Below are 23,742 nucleotides of genomic sequence, written 5' to 3'. Positions count from 1 at the left end.
TCTCTGTACTCTCTGGAATTTCACCTCGTGTGCCATCACAAAAAACCAATTTGAGCCGGATCGTGGATAGACCTAGAGCCACACCTACACCACTGACAACACTCCAGTATACCCCGAACACCTTCCAAAGTACTATCTCTATGTCCCACGTAAAGCCACGTAAAGTACACTCGAGTCGAGCAAGAGGAAAACTCAATCTCTCGCTATAATTTTCTTTCTTTATCTTACTACCTATCAGTCTTTTCTATAATACTTTTTTCTATGCTAATACCAAAGCTCATCTGATTATCCTCCCATTGGGTGGGTTATTACGGGTTATTCGAAAGCTCTGACATAATTGGTATTTGACCACAAGACAAAACAAAGCCACCACAGCACCAAAGCCACAAAATCACAAGCCCCCGACACAATCACAGTCACAAGTTACAGTACAGATACAAATACAAATACAACAGCTACAGATACAGAAAAACGAATACGATTACGAAAGTTTTTCATTTCAATTTTGCTGTGTTTGCCTATAAAGCTGTCCTATATAATCGTTTCTTGAGTTCTTATTGTCGTTTGGTTGTTTGTTTGTTTGTTGGATTCGTTTGTTCTATGTTTAATCTACGTGTGCCTCTAGATCGTATCGTTTCGTTTTTCTGTCTTCAGTTTTTATTAGCTTGCCAAACCATATACATATATATTATGATATATTAATAAATATTAAAATGGAATCGACTAAGCCCCGATCATCCTGTAAATACGCTTGTCCTTAGTGTGTGTGCTCACCTCATAATCACGCTCTAGGACGGGCCTAACTCAGACTCGACCATGTCTAAACCTATCCCAATCCAATCTCCTCCACATTCATTGCCTGACTTCCCCGATCCTCAACTGCCGCCCCGGCTAATCATCCCAACTAAAAACTAAAAAGCATAGCATCAAAAACGTAGACAGAAATGCAATTAAAGAAAAATGTATTTAAAATCTAGCCAAAATCTTGTATATATACACATTATACATATTGTATCTGTATAAACCAAAGTTTAAACTATGAAAAATCCAACGAAAAACCTTTTTTCGCTACCAGGAGAAAAACCCAAAGTCGAAAGGAAGCAGAAAAACAAAAAAGCTGCGCTCGCTCCCTCTCTCTCATATTTTTTGTGTTTGTTTGGTACAGTCAGACAAACATAAACAGACAGGGCAAGGGGGGAGCAGGAAGGCAGGGCAAAAGAGTGGGAGAAGGTAGACTGGTTCGAAATGCAGCCCGAGGCTCGAACCTCAGCCAATGCACTTGTAGTACATTTCTATTGCTGCCTCAGCCGTTTGCCTTCTTTATACTCCCCTGCCCGCCTTCTGCTCTTTACTTCTGTGGATTCTGTCGTATGTCAAAAGCAGGAAAGGCCAACAAACCAACCAACCAATCCACCCACCAGAGAGACCACAGAGTATTGCCTGGTAGAATCGTTTCCCTGATTTTGTATGCATATAACATAAATCATGCTTATATATACACAACGTACAAACATACATACTATGTGATATATAACCTGTACAAATGCCACTCACAAAATAGAACAGTTCTCGTAGAGAAAGCGAAAGCAAAACCGAAACCGATACCGACACTGAATCTGAAACCTTGTGTAGAAAGAGGAATAGCCATTTAGCTAGGACAGAACACAGATGTTGTATTTAAATGCTTGACATACTCTCTACTCTATAACGTATGTACCTGCCATAGCCACACGATAGCCACACGTTGTAGTAGAGGCCTCTCTCGGTAGGTATATGACTCTCATTACCGGGAGTCAGTCTTGTTTTGTATTGTTTTTAAGCTGTACAAAAAAGCATCGCCTCGGGAAAGAATAAGCATCTATATAAATCATATAACTATATACAATATATATATACTACTATACTATATACCTATATCAAGACCGATCACCCACACTCACAATACCGAACACTGTATATAGACAACACGCTGAACAGACGTAAGTACACCTGAAGCCACAACCTGAAACAAGAGAACCTGAAACACCACCATACACTGAACAAAAATATAGCAAGAAACAGAGCAACCAGAACTTTTGATCGAACGCCGCCACACGAGCGCATGCAACGAAAAGCTAAAAACACTCTCCAACACTCTCTCTCTATGCCTCTCTCTCTACCCCTAACTCTCGCTCACTAGCTCGCTCTAACTCTCTCTCTCTCTCAGTATATATATCAGTATATAAATATCCATATAGCTATATATATAAATCTCTGCGGCAAGAATTCTCTTTGATTCTCACACCAACAACCAAACAAACCAACCAAACCAAACCCCAAAACACCAAACTAACCTAGATCTTTCTTGCTCAACAAACTCATATATTGAAACCCGTAAACTCCTGGCATCTAAACCGTCCACCACAACCACTCCCCAGTCTCCCCCTCGAACCACCACCACATAGAACCATAGGTCTCCCCTGATCTAAACGAAAAACTCACTTAAACGAAACGAATCCCTAAAAAAAGTTAAACCAAAACTCGAAAGCAACATTTGAACTTGCATTTATGCAGATCCATTTGATCAGATGGTAGAGTTGCAACTCCACATAATATCGTACCGTTCATGATGTCGAGCCCATCATGCGTTCATATTATGTCATATAGTACATACCCCTATCTACATATATAGTATATATTACCCTATTCCGATACAAAATCCGTTACCGAATCCTTTTCCAACAGCCGCAACCAGTGAAGCCTCCAAACCCCCCCAGCTTGACTTGACAAATCATTTGCATGCAGTGTGCAAATTTCAACTCGTAATGCCCATTTAGCCTCTCTGACTCCACCATGTCCCGTTGTGGCACGTAGCAAATTAAATGAGGCGCGCATGTGGGCGTGGCAAATTGGCAACACGTAGCACGAGTGTGCCAAGCAAAGCGTCGTGGTGGGGCGAAAGGGCTGTGTGCAAGGCCGGGAACTTGAGCGGACTTCGAGTTCAATTTACAGATACTCTGAGACCAAGAAAAACTTGCTCTACTTTCAAAGTTTATTTCCCCACTCTTCCCGCTCACGCCCACGCCTCTTACTAATGGGTCAAAGTTGAGACTACCCCGCTGCCGTGTCACCCAACCCCCCTCTGGCCACTAAGCTCTTGAAAAGTTGACTTCTTTCTTTCTGCAAAAATACAACTTAATACTCTGAGACGTTGTGAACTTTTTTGTGCCCATTCTGTCAGATCGTAATCTCCAATGCGTACAACATACACATCTCAGGAGAGGTACAACTTTGTGAGAGCTCCGCCAATACCAATCCAGGGAACCCTTACTCCGATTCCGATTCCGAACCCAGACTTGAGTTGAAACCGTTTCGAATTTTGAGTTTGCAGCATACTCTCTCAGGCATATACTCCATATATCCACTCTCAAGCACACTTCATTCAGAGATCAAGATCAATTGAAAACCAATCAAAGCAACCGATAAACTTCACTTCTAAATATAAACAAAATCTCCAGTCTCTCCAGAAGTCGGACTCTACGGAAGAAAAGAGAACAACGAACAGACTGAAACACCTATACAGAACATACATACAGAACATGTGTATTACCCATTAACTTACTTCTCCAAAATGTCCAAACTACACAGCTACCGCCACAGACACAGATACAGATACAAAATACAGATATACTTACACATACATAAACGTACGCTTTATGATTTCCATTTTCGATTGTGTCATTTGTGTTTTTGTGTGGTTGTTATTGTATTTTTTCAAAACGAAAACAAAATTCTTTTGTTTCAGGAGTTACAATTCTTCTATCGCTCACAGTGTTTCTCAACCTTGTAGCTGAGACATTGCCCCAAGTATCTGATGCAATCCCCTTGTTAGGTAGCGATTGCATTTAAAACATACTTACCAAAATGCAAATATATATTCAAATTTGTCAAAACCAAAAAAAACAAAAAACCGAATAATTAACTAACTACTTAATATGATTTACATATACGTACATGCCTAAATGCCATATATATGTATATATAGACGTATCTATATCTATATATATATGTATATCCATGAATATTATTGTTATTGTTGTTATCTATATATATATATACATATCTATTACGATTATATTACTCACACACATTGCTAAATTGTTCGCATATATAATCCCCTCTCAAAATGAATCCAAAAATGAAACTAAAACTTAAATAAAGTAATAGTCTAACCAACCAATCAACCAATCAACCAAATAACCAACCAACAACCAAGTCAAACAAATACTACTACTACTCGTACCACCCCCTTAAGCAACTCTAAGCGACAATAAAGTTGATAAATGTTATTTGTGTACGTCGTACTATGTTTACTAATTACAACAACAGTTTGCCACTTACTAACTTAACTCAAAACTAAAAACCAACAAAAAACCAAACTAAACCAAATCAAATCAATTCAAATTCTAACTTATAACTCGTTCTCTCTGTCCCAATACCCTATCTCTCGCTCTCTATCTCTCTCGCTCTCTAAATCGTTCTGAACTTGAAGTTATAATATATCAAATATATCAAATATCAATTACAATCAAATACCAATATCGATATATCTATAATCGAAGCAGTTCCTTAGTTGATCATACTGTATTCTGTTGCTGTCTCTCTATCTCTCTATCACTATATCTCTACTATATCTCCTCCAACTGTCTCCATTTTAACAATCAACAAACTTTTTGGTTCGCTTCTTATTAACAACCAGAACCAGGCAGAGCCCCAGAAAGACCGGCTTTACGATTAGTTAGGGCAATCTTTTAAATGCTATCGTTATCTATCGTTATACACTTCCTATCTATACTTCAATTTCCGCTTTTTCTTCAATTTCTTCCACCAAATAACTTCATTGAAGAGGGAAGCACTTGCCATCCAAAGATGCTGCCCCTAATGATTGATACATTTCCCTTCAATACGAAACCTCTATTCCCAGAACCGAATCGGTTGGGCCTCAATGATGCAATAGATCCCATATCTGTCTTCATATCGAACTGAATTCGAAACCAAATCCCACTTAAATGTAAATTCCTTTCAAAATTTGAATTTCTATCGCATCAGAGCCTCCGCCTTAAAGGGTTCATTCTGTTATAATTCGACACACACATGTATGTACAACAAACCATAATATGCCTAGTCGTATAAATGTATGTGAATATCCGTACTACATATATGGTAAATGTTATGTCTTACCTTCCGCTTCGCTCAAAACGCCAATCCCTCAACTACAAATTCCACCCATACGTAATTACAAAAGATACTTATGAGACAGATTTCAATGCAAGTGAGTTTGGGAATATACTTGTGATAAACCAGAAACCAGACAACGACAACGCAAATTAAAGATTAAAGAATTTCTTGTGCAAGATGCCAGTAAATGCTAAAGATGCCCTGTCGTCGTCAAAGACACACACACAGACCGAAAATAATGAAATCAATTAAGAAAGAAAGAAGTTTTTATCTTGTATTGTATGATTTCGACTTTTTTGCTAACAGCTTTGATTTGTGTTTGATTTGGTTCTCTCACGCTCACTATCACTATCACTCACCTCTAACTCATTTCTAGATTGTCAGTTTAATGCATTGTCACCCACACACCACAATATAAAAATATGTTTTACACCTTAAGTTTGTCCATGAGTATTACTCCACCATCTTGAAGCTCGTTCTCGTTATCGTTCGCTCGCTCGCTCGTTCACACAAGAAACTCTCAGTCATGACCGCCAGACCACCACCAGTTACTCCAGATCACAGATCACTCCACAAGAAATCCACCGAACCACACACGCTTCTATATAACTTTCTTAGGCTAATATCTGCCAAATGCCTATACCCGGTCCTGGTCCTGGTCCCGGTCCTCATCCTGCATCTAACTATCAAGATACACTTTTAAACCATTTCTCGGAATGATATTTTTTGCTTGAGAACCTTTTTTGAGAACTCAAACTAAATAAGTACCTATGTATACTATCTGAAAACTACGGTTACTAAAGCATTGACAATAGCATATCTGGTATCATTTCGTTAAGATTGCTTTTTTTTACAGATTATAATGATAATATTTAAGAACATATAAGTATTCGAAACGCACTCTCTCCCTCCGGCCAAACAAACGATGAGTCTTGTGTTGTTGTATGTATGATGATGGGTTGTGTTCTCTCCGAGAAGGTTCAGCCAAAAAATATCATTTAGCCTAACCCTGAAGCTATCTAGCACCTGTCTCCACTACCACTTCCCTACTGCTCGTATTTCAATCTATTACCAATGACACTGAACGGAGCTAGACCCGGACGAACGATCCACCGATGATCGGTGATGAATGAGAACCTCCCCGATGACCCGATGATTCCCTGATGCACTCACACACGAAATCTTACCAAAATTTGACCAAATATTTTGCAGGTGTTACTATACTACTATCGCAAACAGTTTTCTCACTGCTGGTCGGCAATGTCATTACCAAAACCAGCGAGGCCATACCGCTGCTAGGTATTCGTAACATTCAATTGTAACTTTGAGTTTATCATTTGCCAAACCAAAAAAAAACCAAACTAAATCAAAAATTCTTAGAGACTTAAAAAAACAAACCAAAATTCTTCTCTTTTAGCTGCTAAATCGAAAATAAATTCAAAAACCAAGAAAAAACGATTGTACAAAGTACTCATTAGACATAAAGAAAGTTTGCTAAAGCTAAAAATCAAAAAGAATATTGTAAAAAGCGAGCGATAAAGTAGGTAATCGAATGTTAAGCGATGATGAGCATGATATGATCCAACTCCGGGCTACTGATGCTGAACCGAATGTATATTTGGAACCCGTAACCGTAACTGAAACCCGAACCCAACCGAACAACCTCTGCTTCTTTAGACTTTTGGCTGAACCTCTTTGACATTTTGAGAGAAACTCTAATCAACACACACACACTCTCTAGCACTTGACTATCTTTCCACCCGATTGTGCCTTTGAGGGTCGTTTGCTTTTACAACCGGATATGCAATGTACATACAATATATCTATGCTTTAGGTAATCGTAAGTTCCTCGCACCCAAGTATCGAAAACACACTCAACAAACAGTCCATAAATCGAAAGAATTCTTAGTTTTTAACCATCCAGCATTAAATATTCAGAGAGCATACCGTAAACCAGAGAAACGTTAAATAAATCAAACCAAAAATACATAATCTGTACGCCAGAGAAACTAAACTAAACGACAGCATTCTAGAAAAATTAGCTTAGAGTTGAAATCTTATCCGATTACCCGAGACCCAAAGACCACCCCCACAATCCATCCATGCCTGCTTTAATGAATGTTTTATTCGATTCTACGAGTAGCAAAGAACAGTCAAGTGGATCTACATAGTTGTTCAAATTTGAATTTATGCAATAAATCTCTTAAAAAATATCATGTTTATCCTATTTGACTGTTCTTTGTCTCGCTTCGTGTCACCAGAACTCATGCATGAAACCAAAAACTCAAACACTAAACTGCATGGAAGAAGCCTGACATAAAATGTAGTGGCTTTGAGTAGACGTATTTTATAGTTGCATCCGCGGAACGTAACGTAACGTGAAGTAAATTTAAAGTAACGTAAAGTACAGTAGTCGTACAGTACAGCATTTGCAATCCACACAGTAATCTTGATCACGCTACTTTCTCTAACCGTAACGTAACTCTAATCGAAGTCTGTCATGAAATGAAGCTAAACTAAAGTAATGTTGTACGATTTTTGTAAATTATGATTTAACGCTTCTGTTCTTAGTGTTTTGATGAGTTGCAAGGCCCCACGATCAGCGCTCTAACGTTCGCTTTTCTCTATATCTTCTTGCTATACCCCTAATCCCACGTAGGCACATATTTCAACTGCATCATGTTCATGGTCGCATCGTCGGTGGTGCTCACGGTTGTGGTGCTCAACTATCACCATCGCACAGCGGACATCCACGAGATGCCACCGTGGGTAAGTGCCTAATTTGTACCTCATCTTACGATACTCCGCTGACTGGAATCCTTTCTGGTTTTTGGTTTGGATCAGATCAAATCCGTTTTCCTACAATGGCTGCCCTGGATCTTGCGAATGGGTCGACCCGGCCGCAAGATCACACGCAAAACAATACTATTAAGCAATCGCATGAAGGAACTGGAGCTGAAGGAGCGCTCCTCCAAGTCCCTGCTAGCCAATGTTCTCGACATTGACGATGACTTTCGGCATACAATATCAGGATCTCAAACCGCCATCGGTTCGTCCGCGTAAGTACTTCTCTATACTCTACGCTCCCGAGATGATCCATTGCTAAAAATTTACATTTTCTGCCACATCTGCAGTAGCTTTGGCCGACCCACAACGGTGGAAGAACATCACACGGCCATTGGCTGCAATCACAAAGATCTCCATTTAATTCTTAAAGAATTGCAATTTATTACGTCGCGCATGCGCAAAGCTGACGACGAAGCGGAATTGATAAGCGATTGGAAGTTCGCTGCAATGGTTGTGGATAGGTGAGTGCACATTCTTCCCATTAAACACTTTCCACTTTCACATGCACTAACATAACATTAAGAGCAAATTGACTGACTAACCGCAACTATGCTTGGGTATGCAAAATCAATCTTGTGGAGCTATATTCTGCTATTAATTATAATGTTACCATTTCAAATGGTATTCAGAGGGCTGCTCTCTGTGGTATGCTCCGCTGTCCAGACATCTTCTGTGATTAGCCACATCATTATGTGCATCCAAATATTCACACTCCTGTGTGGAATTATTGAACCGAAGCCAGCATGCTTCGATGGCCGCTATCCAAGTCAAACAATTAGGCTTGGCAAACGCTTTGGCTGCCACACAACTTCCGGCGGAACGCCTTGCCAGGCACAAAGCCCACACCTACACACCCACAAAAACACACAAACACAAAAGACACACACACATACAGAGAGAGAGCACGTGGCTCAAATATTGAAAGATGGCCGACACATGGTGCCGCCGCCATTTTGTTTTTGTGGCGCTGCTGATTCGCTTTGCTCTTCTACTTCACAGATTTTGTTTAATTGTTTTCACGCTCTTTACGATTATTGCAACGGTAACCGTGCTGCTCTCAGCTCCGCACATAATCGTGCAATAAGGACGCTCAATTTAGACAATTAAGCTACGGATATGGATACGGATACGCACACACACACACACGCGCGGATTAGATACGCCGGAGTGCGGAGTCTGTGTGTGTGTGTTAGGACGGGGGGAGATGCATAGTTAAGTTCTTTTTCAAAAACCAAACAAACAAACAAAAAACTAGCGAAGCTGCTTCGAAACCGAATGCAAAAAGCAAAGAAACAAATGGAAAACCCAACAAAAAAAAATTGTTAATTACATTTTTAAGTCAAAAACAAAGCAAAATATAAAAAAAAGCAAAGGAAATTTCGCAAAAAAAAAGAAAAGAGAAACAAAATCATATACCAAACCAAAATATTTTATGGAGAAACCAAACAAAAAAGCAAAAATTACTGCCGTACAAGAAACCGAATAAATAAGAGAAAAACAAAAGTGTTAGTTAAGCTACACAGACACACACAGACACGAACAAAAATTATAAAAGTTAAGCAAACAAAAGGCAAAAGCAAGCCAAAATTTGCATAGGGATAGAGGAGGAGCAAGCCAATTGCAAGGGTGGAGGGAAACATCGCGGTAAAGGACACACACAAAAGCTACATATGCATGAGAGCACACATACACAGATGCTCACATGTATAAGTTATAAGTTAATTAACACGTTGAGTTTGCTATAATTTATGTAAGATGAACAGACGACAGACACTATATAGAGACACAACACATAAACACAAACACATAAGATATATGATATATATATATGTATAAGAGATTGTTCCTATGAGACATTAGATATGTATTTAAAATGGCAACACACACACACATACACGCAGAGACAAAGACAGAGACACACACAGATACTTAAGCACTTAATTGACAAATGCAAAAACATGGGAAAGAAATTATGTGCAGGCGAGTGTAGGCAGTAGAAGGTTTAACTTAGCGATTTTTTTCTCTCAGTTTACTTCACCATATTTTAATCTTTAGTATTGATTTTTGATTTCTGGGATCACGTGGACCAACAATATTTTGTTTGATTTCCTTTATTCACATTTTGCAAACAAAATATGATCCCAAAGAAAGAACTTCAAGAATCTTATTTTCGTTCATATTATGAGAATTTGAGATCTTGCTTTTCATCTATTTATTTTTGGAGTGGAGTGTGAAGATGGACAAGTGAAAAGTGAAGAGAATAGCTAAGTGTAACATGGTAACAAACTGACACATAATAATGGATACAAACAAAATATATATATACATACATACATGCGTATATATTGAATAGTGAATTGAAATTAATTTTTAAAAGGCGCATTACGCGAACGAACCCTTTGTGCAGGAGAGTACGAGTATATGTTCGTTGAACGAAATGTTTTTAGAAAATTTATTGTTGAAATATTGTAGCAAATCGAAAATACCGAAATGAATATGAAAAATGAACGAACCGAAGCAAACAACCGAGTTATAGTCAGCAATTAATTAGTCAAAGTAATAATTACAATGAAACACACACAAAAAAGAGAAAGCAGAATCCAAAATCCAAGAAAACAATGCAACATGAACAGGTGTATATATATTTTATGACACATATATCACCGCATATATACATACATAAATATACATACATACATACATAATATATATATTTTTAATAAAACCAACACGGAAACGAGAAAAACTACAGACACTAAGCAGAAGCAGCGCAGCCCGAGAAGAGTCTCCCACAAAGCCAACCAACCAGAACACAAAGCCCCAAACCAAACCTAATCGAATCCAGGAAATCACAATTTTGTTGGAAGTTTTCGCATAGTTTTCGTATCGAGTTCTCTTCCCCAACGTATTCCTAGATATGAGCTTCAAATTTCGTCTACTTTACTCTCTGCTCTATTCAATCCAATCGAATCGAACCTTAACGATCTCCCCTCACACACGCAAAGCAAAACAGTGATATTTACGGTATAGCCCCCAATGAGAACGAACTCGTACACGAAACACTCTTTCCGGAACCCACCTACGAAACCTATTAATGTGAATGTTTTCTACACACAAAAACCAAAACCAAAATCAATGATCAATGAAAAACCTACCTCCTTGTTGAAAAGTAAACAAATTAAAACGATAACAAACGGATCCGATATCCCATGGATGGATCGACGATTAGAAGATGAAGCAACACTGCCGTATTAATCGCACTCCTCTGTCTTCCCCCTGAGTAAAATACCCCTCTCTCTCACACTCTATTTCCGGAATAGTAGATATTTATGTGTTGTCCTATCCGAGAGAATTTCTAACAGAATTGTGTGCACCACGAACCACTTTTGATAGCCAGACGAAAAGTTTACTTAAAGGAAATGAAAATCAGCTCACCCCCGAACCCAAACACAGTCTAGGAAACGGAACACCATTGAGTGCTGGAATTCAAGTGAAGGAACTGCAGATCTAAGCGCTATACGTGTATACACTCACTTAGTATGTTTTATTTGCATTTACGAGTACATTTGATATTTGATATGAGAAGATTTTTACTTACGCCCCGAGCGATGCGTAATCCTACCGAAAACTGCTCTGTCCCCCATGAGGTTGTTGTTTATGTATTGTTTTATCGATGTTTGATCGATTTCAAATTCAAATTTCAAACTGAAATTGATATCCTGCGTTGAATACGAGCACGATACGGTATCGATATCGAATGAGAATCAGATAAAGATGGAACTTGAAGATGGAAATGGAGATGGAGATAGTGTGTGCAGTTTAAATTTAATTTTTTTATAATTAATTTAGTGCTAATCTTTGAGCAGCTAGGCGCGTAATTAGAACTATGTATATGTGTATGGATGTCTTTTTGATAAAAAGAAGCTATTTTAAAAAGCAAACCATTTTCTACACTCTTTAAAAGATTGAACTCTACATGTACGAGAATATGTATAATAAAAATAATAATAATAAAATAGCATTAACTAGGCAATTATAAACCAAATGGAGGCGATGATCATGATGATGATGATGTTGATGGCGGGCAAGGAACTATAAACTAAGCGTCCTACATTAGGAAAGGGCCACTAACGCGAAAAACCAAAAGGAAAAATGAAAAGAAAATGATGGAAAAACAAAAAAACGATAAACGAATTTAAAATTGAAAAGAATGTAGTCAAGAAAAATGTTTTTCATTTGAAAACTCTACTACTTTCTTACTACTAACTTACTTTGCAAGTAATATCTAATTTCCTCTGATCAGAGTAACACACGCAATACGCAAATTATGCAAACGGTTGGTACACGCCCACGACCCCTAAAAAAACACACACACCCCCACACACACTCCATCCAGCCCACATTGAATCATGGTAACATTCGAGAATTGTTCGTATTACAAAATAATAAAGAATAATGCAGCAAAACCGAAGAAATCCGTTTGAATTTTCGTTTCAATTCCGCATGATCATGCCGAGACCGAGAAGAGCAATTAAAAACAGTTCAACAACAATAAATAGAGCATTAAAAAAACCAATTCGATCGGGACATTTTTTAAACCAAGAAAATATATTTAAAATTAGCATTTAACTAAATGACAACAAAAAAACGTAGGCTATAAACCGCAAATGTTAAGCACGAAAACTCACCCAACCCAACCTAAGACCCAACCCACAGTCCACATCCGAACCGAACCCAAACCAAACCTCCAAGCCCAAAAAAACCCCTCCAAGTCTAACTACCAATTCAATTTAAATAGCTAATTGCATAATTATTAAACCGTTACCACAATTTCTGTCGAATGTCAAAAGCAAAAGTAACAAAAACAAAACAAAAAAACACAAAAAACAAAAACATAAAAACTTCCAACTAATTATGCATGTAATGAAAAGGCGCAAAAAAAGAAAGGAAACCCAAAAAATTAGCAAAAGTCTGTTGTCGATAAGTATTATTGACAGACAAGTAAATTTCGTCACATTGACGATAATAATTAATTGTAAGCGAAAAAAAAGGAATTAAATGATTTAAATAATAAACAAAGTAATATTAAAAATCGAGAGAAATGATTGCGACAAACACACAAAAACTGAATAAAAATTTATTTTGAAAAGAGAAATCCTAACTTGTTTCATTGTTAAGTTTTAATTACAAATAAAGTTTCAAATTTCAGCGGCGATAAATTCATCGAGTACACTGGTTCCAGATTCATTTGGGTTCATTTGAGTCAGCTACACTTTGCCATCAACATGCCGCTGGCAACATTATTGCCAATTAGACAATCTGGTTGAGAATTGTTTCATAAATCGGATTAAATTATAGTTTTATTGCTGAGAGTCTCAACTAGCTGGTAATATTAATTAGAATATCAAAAGCGAGGAAAATGATTTAAGATGTACGGTATATTTCGGTATATATGTTAGGGTCGTGCGGTATATTTTATCGATAAGTCTGCGGACACAAAAGAAAACAAAACAAAATAAAAAAACACAAAACAATCAAAATCGCAGAATCTAACAATAATGGACCTGCGTAAATTGTGCAGGATTTGCTTTGATGGCAGCGCGGATGTGGACATCAACTTGCACAGGCCCAGCGACTGGCCGGAGCACACAGTCCTTGAGATGATGGACGCCACATTCCAAGAGGTAAGACAAGTTTTTGCGAGCAGATCGAATTAATGGATAATGGCTACTGTCCCACAGAAAATGGACCTCAGAGACCAGTTGCCAATGATATGCGCGACCTGCCTGGATAATTTCATGCAGATCTATGCATTCTCCATGAAGCTGAAGATGGCCAATCAACAGCTGCTTCAACTCTACATCCAGGCCCAAGGTGGCGAGATGTATGTGGTACACGAGGGTGACCCAAACGAGGAAGGCTGCTCGCTCCTGGAGCAACAGCCTGAGATAGAGACAATAATGCAGGCAGATGCACTCGACCTCGAGGCCATAGACGACGAGGGCGCATACATAAAAGAGGAGCCTTCACAGGCAATTGACGAGTCTTCAGAGACAATAGACGAGAGTCCACTGCTAATAGACGAATCCCTAGAGATAATGGAAGAGTTTCAGTCCATAGTTCCCGAGGATGCGGTTCCATCCAAGAAGCTGGCAAATCTAGATTCGTTGATAGTCTCCGAGTTCCTGCCCGTCACCACCAGTAAGCCCCTGGCCGAAGGATCCTCTGAAAGTGGTTTGCAGCTGCAGCAGTGGACAGTGGACTATGCGGCCGTCGAACTAAAGCGCAACGATCTGGACGATTACAACGAGACGAATCGCCGCCTCCACGTGGCCGAGCCGAGCGGCAGTCAGGCCATCTACAAGTGCAAGTACTGTCCGCAGGCCTTCTCCTCCTCCCAGTATCTGAAGACGCATGTCCGCAAGTCACACGTCTGCAAGTACTGCACCTGCGCCTTTGCCAAGTACAAAGATCTCAACGATCACATTCGCAACAAGCACCCAAACCATCCGTGCGTGGTCTGCACAAGCATCTTCAGCACCAGCAGATACCTCCGAGCCCACCTAAAGCGCGTGCACGGCGTCCAGCTGCCCGCTCAGGTGGCGCTCTTGGACTACAGACCCGCTAGCAGGGGGCAGTACAATCCGAATTAAAGTTAGTTTATTTGCCAAAAGATTTGCGACTTTTCCCTCACAGGATCACCCTTCTGCTGGTCAGCTCCAGCAATGTACATGGGCGTAAACTCCCTGTAGGCAATGCAAACGCGTCGCTCCACCACATCCTCGCGGAGCACGGAATGCTCAAACTGATAGCGCGCCGGCCCGTACAAAACAATCAGCGAGAGGCTAAAAAGAAGGGGAATTTAGCATTTAGCACACGCTCACCGTGATATCGAGAGTCTTACTTTGGCATGGGTATGCGGAGCACCTTTCCCTTGTATTCCGAGAACTGTTCATCGGGAAGCAGTGGCTCCAGCAGCTCATTCTCGTACTCGGCCACCATATCCAGGTTGTACTTGCCCGCCTGCTGCTCCTCATAGACGGTGAGGGTGAGCACGGCATCGCCCAGACAGTTGACAGTCACCACACGCTCGCCCCAGATCCAGCAGTCGTCCACATGCGGATCTATGCTGGCCCCCTTGCTGGGCTCGTACTCCAGGGAGCACTGCTCAATGGTCTGGAAGTTGCGCAGCACCGGCACCTCATCGAAACGGCGCTGAACATACTCTGTGCTCTTAGGAAAGCCGGCGAATGTGCCCACCTGCAGCTTGCGCTTCTTGAAGTTCGTCTTGGGGCCAAAGTTCTGCTTCCGGCGTCCGCTCTGGGAAATGTCCCAGCGCAGCGTATCCAAGTCGGCCATCAACTGGGCGCCCTCATCCTTGCTGAGAAACTGTTCCTGCACTAGAACCCCAGGGAGTGGGAGACCTTTCGCCTTGTCGTGCTGCTGGTGTTCCGCCTGAACCGCAGTCGTGTCCCAGCCGGAGTACAGACGTTCACACTGAATGCAATATGACCAGGGTTCCAGCTGTTGGAACTGTTCGTGCAGCGACGGTTTGGCTATTTGGAAGTCCTTTTCACAGCTCAAACAGGTTCGTACGCCCTTGCAGCCGCATGGTCGAATTGTGTTCATTTTCTTAACACAAAAAATTGTAAATAGTTCTTGGTCAGCTGTTTCGCCAGTGTTGGAAAATCGAAAAAACGCAATCAAATTCTACATCGATAGGGAGCCACACGATATTAGCCAGCGATAGTGAGCCACACGATATTGGACATCGATAGTTAAATCGACCGTTTCATCGCAGAAATGGGCCCGTAAAAAAAGCGAAGAGAAAACACAAATTCCAAGTAAATGTTCTTAACTTATTTATTGTTGTGTTTAGATGTATAGTGTTTGCAACAAAATACTTAGTTTAAACCTGTTTCATTCAAACAAATGCTGTTTGGTGATCAAATACTAATCGTGTTCCTCTCTCCCAGTTCCAGCTTCCTCTGCGACAATCTAACGGTGCTTTTGAACTGGGGCGAGTTTTTTTTCCAATATGGAAAATAGTAAAAAAAAAGTGCGACGCAGTACGGTCGATGCAATGAATCCTCGTCTCTTCTGTACAAATGGAGTATGGGGGTGATCAGTCTTATGGGCAGACAGTAGGCGTGGCAGATCCAGCTGCAGTCGCCGGACGCCATTTTGCTTTAGATCTTGAGACAGCTGCGGTGGCCTCCGTTACGTGCGTAGATCTCCTCGAAGGCGTGAATAAGCTCGTCCATGCCCTTCAGCAGTCCCTCCTCGCGATTTCCGGGTGTCCAGTCGCTGCGATGGTCTACACGCATTTGTGCAGGCAGTTGGCGGGACTTGGCAAAGTCAATCAGCCACGCGCCCACACGCTCATCGTCGTAAACAATGAATATGCTGGAGCCGACGATCTCGTGGCGGTTGAAAAACTCGGACTGTTCGACGACAAGGCGCATATGCTTCAGGCGCTTCAACAGCTCCTTCTGCACGGACTTGCGGGCTCCAAGGAACTGCTCGATGGTCTGGGAAATCTGTTCGCTGCTACGGCAGGTCTTCAAATCCTTTACGGGAGCACGACCGCGCAGGCGGAGCGCCTCGATGCGGAAGCCCTTGGAGTGCGAGGAGGAGAGCGACTCGCGGAATGTCATGTAACGCAGCTTGGTAATAGCCCGCGCCTCGCTCTCGGCCGCCGTCGGTGCGCTGGGGTCCACGGCAATCATTTTCTGGTACAAGTCCGGCCGGAGCGTGGCGTTGCTCACCTCCGACTCGAGAAAGGTGCGGCTGCCCATCTTGATGTCCATCACGCAGGGATCTTTGAAGCCGGCCAGCAGGTCCTGCAGCTCGATGTAGTGCTGCGACTGCATCTCCCGCATCCCGAAGTACGCGGGCACAATCTGGGATGTTTGTGGCTCCTGGCAGAGTTGGCGATAGGCGTGCACCTCGCTGTCGTCGATGCCAACGATGCGTTTCCGCACAATGCCCGTCGACATGGGCACAATGCTCTCTGGATGGCCGGACAACTGCATCCAGCCCTGGGGCTTCGCTTGCTGCTGCTGGAGGAGATGTGGAGTGGCGGGAGCGCTCAGTTCCAGGGCATTCTGCAAGAGAGGAGAACAAAATGGGTAAGTGAAAAGAATTCATTGATAAAGTCAAAATATGGGGTCCGCTCTGTCCGGCTGCGATTCGAACTGGTTCTGTCTGTTTCGCACTCTCTCTTCCATCATTATGGTATGCTCATGATTATAAATAATCAAACAAATTTTATTTGCTTTTGCTTCGGAGAGGGAGCCACGCCCCGGGCCCTCGTAAATGTGAAATTTATGCGACCCGACAAGCAATCGCACATTGTGCGAGGTTGCAAGCAGGAAGCAGAGGCGTTTAATCGTTGAATCGCAGCCATGTGGAAAGTTTCGCCCTGCTCCTTGATGTGTGTTTATGGGAAATACAATTTAAATGTCGGTACTTACAATGGCCAAGAACTTGAGCAATGACATCTGTGGTGTTTGCTGAGCAGGAGCTTGTGTCTGTGTACGTTGCTGTGTCTGTGCCTTGGTCTGTGCCTGAACTTGAGCCGCTCTTTGTAGACTCAAATAGTCGGCCAAGTTGTCGCAGGGAATCTGCAGCTGCAATCAAACAGAGGGGAATTGGTTATTGGGTATTGTTAGAAGTGTTGTGTTGTTCAAATGATTCACTCAAGTCTTAATTAATTATTCAGTCAGAATGCAGGCGAAATATTTCGATCGTTTTGTTTGTGCATGGGCTGGCTCTTGGTTTATGGGACGCCGTGTGTGGTTTACGACACTGCCGTGTCCCTAATGAGGCACTTAGTATGCAAAGATCGTTGTTGTTTCTGTTTCTGTTGCTGTTGCTGTTGCGAATTGAGCCATAAGCATTGGCCATAACAAATAACAATCTGTCAGCGTAGAAGGCGATCGTATAGACCGGACCACTGGCCCCCATACGAGTAAAATAGTCGCCCCATCACCTCTCTACGCTACGCTTTGATTAATTAACAAATTAAGGTAATGCGCTCGGAACTTGTTTTGTATCGCAGCATCTTATATAGCTTTAGCTTCAGCTTCTGCTTCAGCTTTAGCGCTATCTCTACACTATTATCGTATCGCTTAAGTGTTCAGATAACGCTGCGTATTTCTGCGGCAGTCAGTCCTTCCTTCTCTTGGGTTAATAACACTCCGCTGCCCCAGCGATCTTTACGTAAGCGTACATTAAGAACTTAACAAATTTGCATATGTGGCACAAATTCGTCTCGCGTGCGATGAGCAGAGAGGGGTATGGGTACAGTGAACACCCCTTCTCAGGGTCAACGTGTTGCTTATCAGCCTTCTAGCCAGGTTCTCGCATGATCTTGTGCTTATCATTTGTGTGGCATGTGTGCCTGAGCCTTAGACAAATGTTTGATTACAGATTGAGATATTGCGCAGTCGGGCATTAAATTGGGATTAGAGCAGCACCCCCCGGGGGAACATGTGTACTATGTTTATTCTTTGACCTCTGCTCTCACATTGCTCTCACAAAATGTATTAATTAGTCGCTAATAAGATGTCAGATTTGGTTAAGCGGCAAATTGCAATTGGTAGGGGGCATATCGAGTTCTATTAACCAATATTCGAGGTACGCTGCTCGGGCGTGTCGTCAGCACTGACCTTTGTGGAATGATACGATCTTAACAGTCGGGCGTTTAATTATAGAAAACTGCAGCAGCTATCTATCAAACGATCGATCGATCGACGTGTAGCAAGTCCGTCCGTCCGCTGTTCATTGAGTACTCGTTTTACAACTGCATTTTACAACTGATTCGAATCGAAAATGGAGGAGTGAAGTGTGTGGAGGGTAACCCCGTCCAGAAACGTACATTTTTGCACGTACACCCCGTTGGGGTGACTCGGTTTAATTAGCATTTAAGCTTTAATTTGGTTTTAGTCTTAGTTTTAGTTGCGGAATGCGTCACGGCATGGGAAACTCAAGGAACAATTATTATTCAACTTTTATCTGCAATCGTAATCGCATTATTAACAATTTGCCACTCGTGTGCGCTGAAGGAAAAGCGGTCTGGTCAGGTCAGGGAAAAGCAGCAGCAACAGAAAGCCGCATCCATCAGATAAACATTGTGACAGTTCCCGCGATGTAAAAAAAAAGGGAAACCGCAAAGTGTGCAAAACAATAATTAACTTGCAACAGTGATGGCAGGCAGTATGAGTGTGTGGCTGTAAAATTACAGCACTTTTCGCTTGAGTGAATTCGATGAGTCGGATAGAAGTCTGAGGGAGGCGACTTTCCAGACCCTGGGCTATTTTTAGGCTGCCTGCCTTCCCCGATTCACCGACTCGGCAATCCGTCGATTCACCAATCCAATGTTTAGCTAAGCTCACAGTTTAGTGGTGTTTATTTATGACTACTTAACATTTGGAACGTGTTAACCGACAGAAACAGAGAAACAGCCGCTGCAAACGGCAAACAGCAACAAAAAAACTGATATAAAAACTTAGCTCAAATCAATTTATGCGCGTGACGTCAAGGCCCCCGCTCTGGAGAGGGGCGGAGGAGAGGAGAGTGTTGCGTTTAATTAAACAAAATTATAAAATTCAAACAGCCGAAAATTGGCTCGAATTTGAGTTGAAAGTGTAGCGATTGAGGTCCAGCCTAAAGGCTTGCGAGACCCTGAACCTGGGATTCGTGCGTACAACAACTTGCCCCAAAAACAGGTTCTCCTCGCTGAGATCGTGCCTCTAGAGGTGACTCAGGTGCAGCCTTCTCCAAGTCCAGGTGGTGCTGCTGATGTGTCGCTTTTTGTAGAACACAACCCTGACATTAAAAATTACTATGGAAGGAGACAAAAACAATCCTCTAGAAGTGTCTGCAAGAGCGGAGACCTCGCCAGAGAGTGGACTGGATGGGAATGGGACTTGGACTGAGACTGCGACTGAGACTGGGATGAGTATACGGTATACCGTACCATCGGTATATAAGATAGTCGCAGTCGTTTGCTTGGGGGGTATATGTATACATGTATGAACGTATACATAGTATGTATATTTGCATTGACGTCAATCTACTGAAACGAGGAGTGAATGAAGAGGGGGCACGGCTCGAAGGGAGAGAGGGAGGGAGTGAGTGTGGAAACCAGTTACGTTAAGACATAACGCAAAAGGCCAGGCCATTGGCAGAGGATTAGATCCGTTAAGCATGTCCAAAGGGAACCAGAGGAGAGAGGAGGGAGAAACTATTCCTAAACTATCAAAAGCCTTAATTAACTCAAGAATTTTCACACTCTCTCGAGTCTTGAGTCTCGAGACGCTGCCCCTGCGGCATTAATCTGCGTCGCAGTTCTGTAAGGAAAGGTCCCAAAGCCGAAACTCAAATCCAAACCGGATCCGCTATAGACAGCCGTGGAAATGCGTCAATATGCCTTTCCCTGTAATGCATTGATGGGTTCGGCCAGAGCCCGTGAATCACAGCCGTTAGCTGCAAAAGTTCGGACACCCATGGGACCATCATGTGACTAATCCCAAACCCAATCCCAAGCGACAAAAACCAGATGGAGATTCAGACGGAAGATACTGAATAATATTCGGGGGTATAACCGGGTGCTTAAAATAGAAACTAGACTAGATCGAATGAATGACCCAAAGTTTGGGGGGACAGCCTTCGCTGCCTGGGCCTTGATCTTAGAGAGCGAACAAATTAAAATTAAAGCTGGCAAAAATTAACCAATGATAGCTCTGAGACTGAGGCTGAGGCTGAACCTGAGGCAAAGTGTGTGGGCCGATGCACTTGAGGAGCGTCGAGTGCTGGCAATACACTGTGAGAAATGTGTGTAGAGTCAATAAACTCCAAATGACAGAACAAGGAAAGCTGATTTCGAGTTATCAAAATGCTTTCAAGACAGACAGGCAGCTGTTGTGCTCGAAATTTGACATGCACTGAGAGAAACTTTCTGTCGCAATGCCAAAAAGAGGGATCTCCGATGCCCAAACCTCAACGAATCAATTGTCTTTAATGAAATGAAATGAATCGATTCGTTTGTCCATGTAGCTAGACCATGTGACCAAATGGATGCCTCATCCATAGCCCATGTCCGATGTGTGATGTGTCTTGTGTCTGCCTCTCATAACCGGCAATGTCCGGCTCTGACTGTGGACTCTGTCTCTGGTCTTGGTCCGATATCTTGTTGCTTGTCTTTAATTAGCGCAGACTCGTTGCTGTATGCAAATTGACGTTACGTGGATTATCGGACTCATTTTCGACCCACAGACAGACACAGACCCACGAGTGCTACGAGTACGGACTTATTGTTGCTGCAGATCCGCTCGAGATACGAGTAATGTTTACAGGCCGCATTCCTGGCCAAGGCCTGAAGGTGCTGAAGTTTGCTGAAGTTGCTGTAGGGGTGACTGGGTTGGGTAGGCCCCACAGTTGTTTCAACAACAAATAAACCTCCCCGCAGACGTCATGCCTGGACCCATAACCATACCCCTACACCTCTATATATGTACATACATATCTCTCTTTTATTTTTGGCCACTTTCTCTGTAGTGTTGCTTTCTACGCGGATGTGGATGGACAAGACAATCCTCCACCACCATCGTTGCCATTGACGTCATTGTCTTTTTGTCTGTCTGTTGGCCTGTTGGGTTGTCGGTTGTCTGTTGTCTTTTGTCTTTTGTGGTTCGAGAGTATTACAAGCTTTCTTTCTGTCGGACACTCACCTCATGGTTATTATTGTTGGATTTCGATTGCTTTTGCTGTTGCTGCTGCTGCTGCTGCTCCACATCCAACATGATGTGGTGTGCATTGTGCTGCTTCGTGCTGGCGCCCGTATCCAAGGCAATTAGTTTCCACAACTGCTTCAGCCCAATGTTATCGATGCATGAAAAGCGCATCTTCGTCTCATTCGACCAGGCCATTGTGGAGCGGTTGCCGGAGGAGGGTTTCGTTGGCTTCGTTACTTTCGTGACAGCTGCCGCCTGCTGCTGCTGTTGCTGTTTCGGTGACGTTGCTGCTGCTGGAGGCCGCTGGAGCACTGTTGAAGTCATAGTCATTCAGTCGGAGTTATCGCCTCACGCCTCGCGAGAGTTTGCACAACGAATGAATATTATTTCACTGGGTTTTGATTTGCTTTTTGCTTTTGCTTTTGCCTTTGCTTTTGTGGTGTTTTATGATTTGGATTCTGATATTTTCACGCTTTATGCTTCCATACACTTTGGCATTTTGCTGCGTTCTCCTTTCAATTGATTTTCACTCGCAATTTGCATTGGAAACTTTTTTCTTATATATTTATCTAACTTTGATTTTGCATTGCTTGCTGTTTGCTGCTTGCTTTTACTTCTTTATCTTTCTGGCCCGTTAAGAGTCTTGTTTTTTTTTTTTTTGTTGCTGCGATCGCGCACATCGACAACGACTGCCGTAGAGAAATCAGAGAAGTTTGCGTTTGCTGTTGGAGCTCTGAGGGGCGACTAACTGGTTTCGCCATCTGGCATCCATTTTTGTGCGCTGACGAGTCGCCGAGTCGAGTCGAGTCGAGTCGGTGACGAGCGAGTGCTCGGAATTGTGGGGAGCCGAGCGGAGCGGCGCTCTCCGAGTGGATCCAGAGAGCGTGGGCAAGAGAGAAGCTTTTCGGAGAGCCCAACACCCTAGGTGCAAAAAAAAAGGTGCTGAGAGGCATCTTTGGGGAGAGCATTGATCAATATCAATCAATCAGATGCATCCCTTTTGGATTTAAATATTTCTAGCCAAAATCGCAGGAGATCCATGGAGATGGAATCGTTTTAAAGGTGTAAAGATTGCAATCTATTATTTGAAAGTGCCCTGAAAGTCATAGAGAATATAATCTCTAGCATCAATACCCCAATGAAATCTATATTTAGATGGAAAAGTACCAAATCGAAGCGTTGTTTACAAAGGGATTTACAATTAGATGCTGGCGATAGGAAAGTGATCCCCAAATTGAATTCCCTACGTAGTCAATGTGGAATTCTCAATTAGATTGCGATCTGTTCTACGCAATCGAGAGGGCTCGTCGAAGTGCGATCACAACAATTGACTTGTTTGTTTAGAAATTCGCATTACCACCGAAAGGGAAAACAGAAAACAAATGGAACTGAATACATTTTCAAAGTGGAATTCATGAAATCCTAGAACAACAACCAACCCAACCAGGCGGCCAAGCGATGCGCAAAAGAATCTTCAGAGAGAAGAGTCTTCCAGAAGGACAAACAGAACAGAACAGACTGACAGACAGATGGAACGATCTCGTGGCGCCATCTAAGGTCAGACATTGAACCGTTGCCCTCCTCGTCGTCTTCTTGAAGATGTCTCTTTTAGATCTCTCTTTTATCGGAGCTGTTGTTGAACTTCTGCGAGCAGAGATTCCCTGGAGCTTATCTGCAATGCTAATGCCTGCCTGCCTGGCAGGCAACTGCGCAATGTCTTGGGGTCTTTCGGGTGCGATTATGCAAACTGTCGCCAAAAATCTGCGCCAATTTCTGCAGATTCTCCACCATTCCAACCGCTGGGTTCATGGCCAATGGCCAACACAGAGAGAAAAAGGAGAGTGAGTGCAATATGCGCATATTTTAGTATGGCTCGATGTCGATGTCGATGCTGCTGTCGATCGAGACGAGATGCGTGCGTCAGTCTGACATACAAACC

The 23,742-nt window shown here is 42.3% G+C and overlaps 4 protein-coding genes across 17 annotated transcripts in view; 2 read left to right on the top strand and 2 right to left on the bottom strand.

Moving 5' to 3' along the window:
- Positions 1 to 9,394, top strand: part of LOC117902180 (neuronal acetylcholine receptor subunit alpha-7) — an 89,679-nt gene extending 80,285 nt beyond the window's left edge. For 7 of the 13 annotated variants that reach the window (XM_034813351.1, XM_034813343.1, XM_034813342.1 and 4 more), the window contains 5 exons: positions 3,785 to 3,871; positions 7,877 to 7,986; positions 8,062 to 8,276; positions 8,352 to 8,525; positions 9,064 to 9,394. In XM_034813351.1, coding sequence (XP_034669242.1) covers positions 3,785 to 3,871; positions 7,877 to 7,986; positions 8,062 to 8,276; positions 8,352 to 8,525; positions 9,064 to 9,148 — 671 coding nt within the window. In that variant the 3' untranslated portion in view covers positions 9,149 to 9,394. Of the gene's footprint in view, positions 1 to 3,784; positions 3,872 to 7,876; positions 7,987 to 8,061; positions 8,277 to 8,351; positions 8,526 to 9,063 lie in introns of those variants that run through there. The other 6 variants (XM_034813345.1, XM_034813341.1, XM_034813344.1 and 3 more) reach the window with 2 other exon arrangements.
- Positions 956 to 14,749, top strand: LOC117902181. The gene is made up of 3 exons (XM_034813353.1): positions 956 to 962; positions 13,611 to 13,748; positions 13,806 to 14,749. The coding sequence occupies exons 2-3, from the start codon at positions 13,623 to 13,625 to the stop codon at positions 14,715 to 14,717; spliced, it is 1,038 nt and encodes a 345-aa protein (XP_034669244.1). The 5' UTR covers positions 956 to 962; positions 13,611 to 13,622; the 3' UTR covers positions 14,718 to 14,749.
- LOC117902182 (alpha-ketoglutarate-dependent dioxygenase alkB homolog 4) lies at positions 14,713 to 15,750 on the bottom strand. The gene is made up of 2 exons (XM_034813354.1): positions 14,969 to 15,750; positions 14,713 to 14,909 (listed from the first exon to the last, which is right to left on the bottom strand). The coding sequence occupies exons 1-2, from the start codon at positions 15,691 to 15,693 to the stop codon at positions 14,720 to 14,722; spliced, it is 915 nt and encodes a 304-aa protein (XP_034669245.1). The 5' UTR covers positions 15,694 to 15,750; the 3' UTR covers positions 14,713 to 14,719.
- A 159-nt stretch (positions 15,751 to 15,909) lies between these two features.
- LOC117901225 (inositol-trisphosphate 3-kinase homolog) lies at positions 15,910 to 22,559 on the bottom strand. 2 transcript variants are annotated; one of them, XM_034811896.1, is made up of 3 exons: positions 21,801 to 22,559; positions 17,541 to 17,693; positions 15,910 to 17,171 (listed from the first exon to the last, which is right to left on the bottom strand). In XM_034811896.1, exons 1-3 carry the CDS (start codon positions 22,131 to 22,133, stop codon positions 16,254 to 16,256), a joined length of 1,404 nt encoding a protein of 467 aa, XP_034667787.1. In that variant the 5' UTR covers positions 22,134 to 22,559; the 3' UTR covers positions 15,910 to 16,253. The 2 variants fall into 2 exon arrangements, with proteins under 2 accessions (XP_034667787.1, XP_034667786.1); XM_034811895.1 differs by having other exon boundaries at positions 17,541 to 17,696; positions 21,801 to 22,558.
- Positions 22,560 to 23,742: the final 1,183 nt, after the last annotated feature.

This window comes from Drosophila subobscura, chromosome U (genome assembly GCF_008121235.1).
Source record: "Drosophila subobscura isolate 14011-0131.10 chromosome U, UCBerk_Dsub_1.0, whole genome shotgun sequence".
In the NCBI taxonomy this organism is placed as follows: domain Eukaryota; kingdom Metazoa; phylum Arthropoda; class Insecta; order Diptera; family Drosophilidae; genus Drosophila; species Drosophila subobscura.
The sequence above is the reverse complement of the archived record's forward strand: the minus strand, read 5'-3'. Positions and strand labels throughout refer to the sequence as shown.

Bases quoted from the DNA above. Each gene is read 5' to 3' on its own strand.
- LOC117902182 (XM_034813354.1), bottom strand. From the start codon at position 15,693: ATGAACACAATTCGACCATGCGGCTGCAAGGGCGTACGAACCTGTTTG. The intron at 14,910-14,968 runs GTAAGACTCTCG...CCTTCTTTTTAG, and splicing joins CTCCGCATACCCATGCCAAA to CCTCTCGCTGATTGTTTTGT.
- LOC117901225 (XM_034811895.1), bottom strand. From the start codon at position 22,133: ATGACTATGACTTCAACAGTGCTCCAGCGGCCTCCAGCAGCAGCAACG. The intron at 17,697-21,800 runs GTGAGTGTCCGA...GTTTGATTGCAG, and splicing joins CCAACAATAATAACCATGAG to CTGCAGATTCCCTGCGACAA. The intron at 17,172-17,540 runs GTAAGTACCGAC...CCTCTCTTGCAG, and splicing joins TGCTCAAGTTCTTGGCCATT to AATGCCCTGGAACTGAGCGC.
- LOC117902181 (XM_034813353.1), top strand. From the start codon at position 13,623: ATGGACCTGCGTAAATTGTGCAGGATTTGCTTTGATGGCAGCGCGGAT. The intron at 13,749-13,805 runs GTAAGACAAGTT...ACTGTCCCACAG, and splicing joins TGGACGCCACATTCCAAGAG to AAAATGGACCTCAGAGACCA.